The following is an 8,657-nucleotide window of genomic DNA, read 5'->3' as shown; positions in this document are numbered from 1 at the left end:
CTTCTTTTTCTGAAGAAGAGTCTAGGCCCGAAACGTCAGCTTTCCTGCTCCTCTGATGCTGCTTGGCCTGCTGTGTTCATCCAGCTCTACACCTTGTTATCTCAGATTCTCCAGCATCTGCAGTTCCTACTATCTGATAGTTGTTGTGACAGATAGCTGTGGGCAGTACACCTTGAGTCAATGGTGAGCTTTTTGAACGCAGCCAGTATTCACTTGGCCCATTAATTATCTCCCAGTAAACTTATTCTGCTGAGGTCTGTTGGCCAATCATGGTTGTACAGCTTTCCATGAGGGTACAGGCATCTCTCAAATGTCCAATGTTGTGGATTGCGTTTCCTGTTTTTTTCCCCACAGACAGCACAGTGGCTACCATGATTAAGGACTGGTTTGACAGTCAGTGGGATTTTTCTAAATATGACTGTGGTGATTGTATAATTTATGTACTTCATCAGCATGGAATACTGCTACTGCATTTAAGATAATAGATGTGCCCTCAAATAATTGGATTAATTGATATTTTTAAATTTGAAAGGTGTAATTATCTTGTTACATTAAATATATATCACAATATGACAAATGCTTTGCTTGGTGGTAAAATTACTGACACTCTGAATTAATATTTGTCTCATTATTTTTGACATTTCAGAAAGTAAGATGAAAACATCCACAACCATGAATTTTGGTTGCACTTGCAAAAACTAAATAGGTGTATTTAATTCAAAAGGGCACTTTATAGCGTAGTTGTTGTGTTATTTATTTGATGTACCTTCAAAGAAAAGTTCGGTCAATGAAAATGACCTTGTTTGTCAGTGAAGTGTCTTAGCAGAAGTGGTTAGCAAGCTGGATCTAATTGAAAATTGCAATGTGTTTTCCTAATTTTTCCCCAGAATACACTTTCACAGAACCAATGTGTACGAACGTGGAATTCCTAATCAGGTTATGTGTTATGACAGGTTTTCAGTGTAGCACAGTGAATCTCTTGGCTCAGTGATAATGAATGTTGCTGAGTAGTCTTTTAACAGACATGATGTCCCTTGATAGAGTACACCACCTATTAGAATATAGAAAAAAAAATCTGCTTCTAGTTTAGACTTCCAGCATCTGCACTATTTTATATTTGCACCTGTTTGAGACAACTGCCCAGGATGTCCTGAAAGAATGAGGTCAATATTCTGTTGATTCGATTCTATCTCTGATTCGATTTTAACCCCACTGCGAAGCCTCTTCTAAGGAAAGGATGAAGGGTCTAGGCCCGAAACGTCAGCCTCTCTGCTCCTATGATGCTGCTTGGCCTGCTGTGTTCATCCAGCCTTGCACCTTGTTGTCTCAATATTCTGTTGGATGTGTTTCAGGCACCCAACAGCTGACCATATAGAATCCCTACAGTGTGGAAGCAGGCCATTTGGACCTGCTGAATCCATACCTACCTATGAACAGCAACCTATCCAGACCCACCCCATCCCTGTAACCCTGCAGTTCCCACACCTAACCTGCACATCCTTGGACACTATAGGCAATTTAGCATGGCCAATACACCTAACGTGTACACTTTTGGACTGTGGGAGGAAACCAGACCACGCAGTAGAAACACACGCAGACATGGGGAGAATGTATAAATTCCACACAGACAGTCACCCAAGGGTGAAATCAAACCTGGGTGCCTGGTGCTGTGAGGCAGCAGTGCCAACCACTGAGCCACTGTGCTGCCAATATAGCTCTGCACTGGTCAATACACCTCTGAGTTGGCCAAGGACATGGGTGCATCAGGGATCAATTTCAACATCTTGCAGTTTTTGTTCACCAAACTGCACCTTGGAACCGTAGAAAAGTTACAGCAGAGAAACAGGCCACTTAGCCCATCGTCTCTGCTCCAATTGAATAAACGAGCTGCCCATTTTAACCCACTTTCCAGTACCTGGACCATGGCCCTGCTCATTATAGCCCTTCAGGACCTGATCCGGATTCCTTTTAAATGCGTTTAGGATGGAACACAAAACTGAGCAGTGAATTCCAGACACCCACCACCCTCTGGGTGAAATGGTCCTCCCTCATTTCCCCTTTAATCCTTCCACCAATCATCTTAAATTAGTACCCCTTAGTAATTGACCTCTCCGCTAGGGGAAAACCAATCTTCCCTGTCAACTTTTCCAGCTTCCTCATTAATTTCTACCCCCTCAATCACATTGTTCCCTCATTAATTTCTAGCCCCTCTATCGCATTATCCCTCAGCCTTCTCTTCTCTAAGAGAATCAACCTAGCCCTTTCTAGTCTTTCTTCACAGTAGCAATTTTCAAGTCATGATGACATATTTGTAAATATTATCTCACTTTGTTAGCTCATACATTTATCATGACAGCATGAGCCAGGATTGTCAGCTCCTGTGGTTCAACTGAGGAGCTAGCTCTTTGACTCCCTGGCACCTCCATCCCATTTCCTGGGATTTTTCACCCAGCTTCCAGGATCCCTGGTAGTGGGAAGTGAGGACTGGTTAATGTGTCTGGAGGCTTCCTTTCTTCTTATGCATTCATGGGATGTTGGCATTGCTTGCTGGGCCAGCATATTTCCCATCCTAAAGGACCAGAGGGCAGTTAAGAGTCAACCACATTGCTGTGGGCCTACAGTCACATGTTCATGTTGCCATGGACAAGTTGGGCTGAATGGTCCCCTTCTGTGCTGTACCATTTCTATGATTCTATGTAGGCCAGGCCAATTGAGAATGGCAGATTTCCTTCCTGAAAACACAACTGTGAACTAGATGGTGGTAACTGGCCTTGTTATATGGTCACTATTACTGTATTCCACATTTTTATTGAATTCAGATCTCACCATTTGCCTCGGTAGGATTCAAGTCCGTGTTCCCTCAAACTTACTGAAAACAAAAAATACTGGCAATCAAGTAGGTCAGGCAGCATCTTTGGAGAGAATGCAAGTTAACATTTTGATTCTTGATGATTCTTCATCAGAGCTGATATGAAGAGTAGAGGAGGCTGCATTTATGCAATGGTAGTGGGGTGGGGTGGAATCCATAAATGTAGTCTGTTGTTCTGGATTACTAGTCCAGTGAAATTACCTCCTGATGTGTGACCAGGGGGGCAGTACTTGAGATATAACAAGGTGTAGAGCTGGATGAACACAGCAGGCCAAGCAGCATCAGAGGAGCAGGAAGGCTGACGTTTCAGGCCTAGACCCTTCTTCAGAAAAGGTTACTGGAGGCAGCAGTACTTGAGGCAGATTCAGAGACCATTCCTTCCTGCCTCAGGCAGGTTGTCCTGTAGAGATAGTCACCTGCAAGGTCCCCTTTAAATTTAAAAACATTGGAGGGATGACACCTCCATTTTGAAGCACCCTCTCTGTTACTCAGCCCCTATTACAACCTGCAATCCCTTTCAAACTGGAAGGCATCTGATAAGACCTCCAGTTGAGAACCTGCCTTTGATTGGACAGTGAGGTGGGATCCTGGCCAGTTAAGGAGGGTGGACCCTGAAACTCACAAGGAATGACATGGGAATGGTCCTGATTTCTCCTTCTCATCTCTTGAGGGGAAAAAATCCTGCCCCATTACCTCACACGCCATTATGTTTAGCAGTTGGTCTTTTCTATGGTGTCACAGTCATCATACTTGGGAGGAAAGAAAATGGACATTTCAAATCAATTTGAATTTCTTAGTAAAATCCATCTGTCCTGGAGAAAAGTTGTACTCCAGCCAAGCAGCTGCCAAAATTGAATGCAACAACACTCACTTTATCGAGCTGACACCAGAATACATTATTCTAATCACGCTCACTATATCTTACTTCACTCTATAGTCCTATTAACATTAAGTGAGTTTGGATTGACTTGATGGCTAATAAACTCAGTTCACAGCAGTGAAACAGCAGATGTAAAATTTAGCAATCAGCTATGACAAAAAGTCAATAAACGGTAAAAATTTACTGAAACTTTATAGTTTTGCTTTTAATCACACTGCTCTTTTTTTTGTATGTGTATTTTAGTAACCTTTTGTTAATCTCTTGCCTGTGTTTTCACGAAAGAGGGCAAAATCTCAGATGCAATGGTTCCTGATGTAATGCTGCTGCATTTTGAACTTTGCATGGCATCGTCTGGGTTAGGCGGAGGCATTTGGCTTGAGACATTCAATTCTGTCACCATTGTGAGTTTTGCTGGTGATATGAGTCTGATGATAATACCACTTGCAGTCCTAACATAACCCAACCCCACAGAGTAAAACACCACCAGACAATTATTCAGCAAGTGTCATCACCCTAGTGTACCATAATATTTGAATGTTGAACACAGTCAGGTCAGCACGCATTGCATAATGCATGTAAGCATTATATTTGACTGCCAGCTGTTGAACGTTGGGAAGGGAATACCGTGCTGCAGATAACACAAGAATACATCTTCTCTCCAATACCTGCTGTTTTTATGTCTCTGCATCACGTAGTATCACAGAATTTCAACTGTAAGCACCTGACACTGCTGATATATTGCACAAAGGATACACTCGTGACTGTGCAGACATGAGCAATCTCAAAAGATGACTTTGTGCGTTAACCCTCATGTCGGAAGGAGGAAAATGATCTTGGATTTTTAAAATATATATTGCAAAGAAAGAAAACTGCGGTTTTGGCGATGGATTTTGATCAAACATGTGTTACTCTACTTTTCATTTCTGTAAAACTGAACCGCACCATTGCATAGGCTTGTGAAGAATGACACACATTTACACTAAACATGACGAGTGCATGTTGAAAGTCTCACCTATCTGCACAGACTTAAGTGCACACATTATTTTCTCAGGCAGGAAATGAGCTATTTTCCTCCAGCAGCCAAAGTATACTATGCTTTTTTGAAAAATTCTGAACTTCATGCGAGGAAACCAAAACTTAAAATGTCAACCTTATTCTGCACTAGACTCCATAATAATGGGGATAGAAAGAAAAGCTAATGCCTGAAATGTAACAAAAGAAATTTATTACAATTTCTGAACTGACATTGTACAAGTATACTTGCATTTTGGAGTATAATGATTCTGAATATTTATTGTGATAATTGTTGGCTCAGCATATTTCAAATATTAGAACTGCCTCAAAAGAACAACCAGTATTACAATCGATTTTCACAAATTAATTGAGAAAGTGAGTTTAAGACTATATTTTGAGCTTCTTGTAAATACTTATGCTGTAATTTTCCTCATCATACTATGGTTTTTTTTGTCATCTCTCTTCCCCCTCCAATCTCTATCTCCCCTGAGCTACCAAAAAGTATGTAAGCTTAAATTAATTACAGAAATACAAATGAAAGGCAAACATTCAACAAATGCCAGGCTTCCCCCACCACTGCATCCTGTTGCACTTTCTTACACCTGTCCTTGATGTTGGTGTTCTGAATCGGAAGAAATTGGCAGCCAGATGTGTCACACCAAGAACAGAAATTGGCCCGTCTTCCTTCAGTAAATTTTTCAGAATTTTAACATTAAAGGCTAAGGTTCCCATTGCTTCAATCTCTGATTGAGACTTCTCCCTGTCTTTTCCAGTCGTGAGGAAATATCAACACTGATTCTCCTCTTCTAGACTTCTCCCACACCTTACTTTCTGTTTCCTGAGTGTCAATTTTCTTCCATGAAAGGCAGAAGGCTATTTGTCCCATCGGACTGTCTCATTCAGGACACAATCAGCCCCATTCTGGATCCTGCCCTGTCCATTTGATCCCCTGGTCAATAGTGCAATGTAAATGCTGGCTGACCTCCTAAAGCTTGCCATGAAAACATCGGAATGGTCACTCATATTCTCACTTTCAATATTCTCCTGTAGGGCCTCAGCTCAGACAGGTGTGACAAGTGAGCCCATGCAAGGGATGAGCTGGAAGCCATTACTGTATAAACTCGTGGAGCATTTTGAACTTGGATGGAGTATCTGAGTACAATCTCCAAGAAACTGACAGCCCTGTTAGTGTGAATACAGCACCCAATTAGGCATTTGTAGGTCAGGAGTGGTGTTTGGGAGGGGAGGGGGCAGCGGAAGATTTGGAAGATCTATCATTGTTTTAGTTTCTGAAGCCCTGTGTTTGAACTTTGGAGAGATTTTCTTTTGATGGTTGAACTGCATAAAGCTTCACTGTTTAAACTGAGGTGACAAACAAAATGCCAGCCTCCAGAAAAACAATATGAAGAATACAATTGAAAGTATAAATGACTCAGTTGTAGCACTAATTGAGCAAGTGTACAGGGAACAGTGGCATTCCTTGTTGGCCCAGAGCTTCAGCTACAAGGGTAAGCAGCACAGAGTGCATACAAAAGAGGGAACATTACAGGCCAATGTGAACTCCCTCTCACACTACCTTGATTACTCAAGGCAAAATATGTTTGGAAATTACATAGCAATAACTCATATTTATAATTGTTCACTCAACCATTTGCTAAACTCAGACTGAGTTTGTGTTTCAAGTCAGTGATCTTTCTGAAAAGTTAAGTCTGTTTCTCTCTCCACAGAGGCTGCCTGCTCTACTCAGTATTTTCAACATTTTCTGTTATCATTATCACATGTTTTAGGGACATGCTTAGTGTACTTTTATTTTTTACATAGCACCTTTCGTAACCACTGCATGCCTCAAAGTGCTTTACAGGCAATGAAGTGCTTTTGGAAAGTAAACGCTTTAGCAAATGTAGGCAACAGTATCAGATCCACTGGTCACTGTCTCCCACTGACAGTAAACATGGCAGGAAACATTTCGCAGGCTACACTGCTCAGTAGAGAGCACCTTTGACAATGCAGCAAGAAGTGCCAACCCTCCAGAAGTGCCTTGGAAGATTAACTACACAGACAAGCAAGCCAGGAGGAAGACGAAGTGGACATAAAAAAAATTGTGATTGTTTTAATTTCCTTCAACCACTTTCATCGATACCTGTAAAGATGTTGGTGACGAGTTTAGAAAGCTATTTGACTGACATCCAAGTTGGTAACTATGAGCCTGTTTGCTTTTACGTTTGGCATGGGGAGGTGGCAGACTGTGAGGAGCAACGTGTCAAATAACCAAAGGTATGAATGAGGGGGTGGGAAACAATAGGTTAGGTTGAATGTTGAGGCCTCCAGGAATATATCCAACCACAGGTGGCAACCAGATAGCACTGCTTCAGAACTCTGCCTTGACTTGAAGTTAGTTTCAGATTCATTTTGGGTGAAAGCAGGACATACACATAGCATAATATGAGGGGAGGTGGCCAATACACCCACATCACTCCAATGGCTCCAGACAGCCGTCCTAACATGAAACGGGGAGATATTTTCAAGCAGCTGTTAGTGGGCATTACATTTGAAACAGCATGTCGTCACACTCAGGTTATTTTACCTTACTGAATAAAAGGCATTATATGGCTTGCAACTACATGACTCAAGATTATTATCTCATGCCTGACATCATGGCTGGATGTTAATCAAAGGCTGTTTAATGGTGAAAATGAACTACTCAGCATCAGGTAGGTTTCACATTTATATTGTTAAAAATAAGCACACATTTTTCCTTCAGTTCTATACAATCTACAGATCGAACGATACCTTTTCTACATTCTACTGATCATTTATTTACTGAAGAAAAGTATTTTAACTCCACCATGTGGTTTTACAATGACAGTTGTAAGGTTCCGTGGTTAACAACTTACACACAAGTCTGAAAGTAAAGGAATATGTACAGTTCACTTTCAGTCACATCTGGTTTACAATGTTAGTACAGACGGCTGCTGGTTTGGGTTGATGCTCGCTGAAACACTTCCAGCAGATAAGGTCACAACTGTCCATTCCCAGATCTCTCAAAGCTGCCACCAGACAATGTTAAACTGTCCTTTCGGTAGAAAGCCCTTAATAAAATCAATCTGTCGAGGCATTTGGAGGTACACTAATATCTGCTTTAAGTGATTATTAAACATCTTATGCCTGATTAACCAGATCAACAATGAGCCATGCTTCTAACTAGCTTGCTAATGTGTTACAGTAAAATGAGATTCCTAGAAGTGGTTTGCCTGTTTTAGCTTCTACCAAATATTTCTCTTTGTGTGTGTGTATGACGATGAGCACTTAAGTGCTGTAGTAGAATAAGCTCTGCGGAAATTGGCAATTCTCTATCATAGGGAGTGAACTCAGGCTGAATTCGCTTCAACCTCACTCAGCACTGAAAAGCCTGCACGCCTTTTGCAGAGTGTGGCAGCTATCTGTACAACCAGACGCTGAGTACCGCTGTAGCAGAGAAAAAAAAACATTTTAAAAAATGCCATTATCCTCTCTGCTTAAAGTTCCCGTTGCTTACTCACCGAGCAGCATTTTGGTTTTGAAGTTTCAAAAGGCTGGAAGTTGTTGGAATCCTGCTGTTTGCTCAAATCTTGGGAAATCAGCCAAAAAACAAAGACCTCCTTTCACAAGAATCCCTCTCGGCCGGCCAACTTAATTCCAAATGCTACCCAGTTACACCTTAAAACTCAGCGCTCCAGTGCTTACGCCTTCACAGTGTCCTCTCGCAGCGACTGGCTTCGCTTTAATCCAATCACAGGGGGGAAGAGGAGAAATGGACAGTTCTCACTGCAAAGGTCCCGCCGACAATACAGCAAAAATAAAACCCCCAGCCAGACAGCGGGGAGGGGAGGGAACACAAAGTGAGTGAACTTGCCA

At 41.7% G+C, this 8,657-nt stretch overlaps 1 protein-coding gene across 2 annotated transcripts in view; it reads right to left on the bottom strand.

The window, feature by feature from the left end:
* Positions 1 to 8,411, bottom strand: part of znf385c (zinc finger protein 385C) — a 182,269-nt gene extending 173,858 nt beyond the window's left edge. For both annotated transcript variants that reach the window (XM_020511117.2, XM_048614642.1), the window contains exon 1: positions 8,303 to 8,411. In XM_020511117.2, the coding sequence (XP_020366706.2) occupies positions 8,303 to 8,312 (10 nt within the window). In that variant the 5' untranslated portion in view covers positions 8,313 to 8,411. The remainder of the gene's footprint in view (positions 1 to 8,302) is intronic.
* Positions 8,412 to 8,657: the final 246 nt, after the last annotated feature.

This window comes from Rhincodon typus, chromosome 30, assembly GCF_021869965.1.
Source record: "Rhincodon typus isolate 14 chromosome 30, sRhiTyp1.1, whole genome shotgun sequence".
In the NCBI taxonomy this organism is placed as follows: Eukaryota; Metazoa; Chordata; class Chondrichthyes; order Orectolobiformes; family Rhincodontidae; genus Rhincodon; species Rhincodon typus.
Note: the sequence above shows the minus strand (reverse complement) of the source record. Positions and strands in the feature narration are given on the sequence as shown.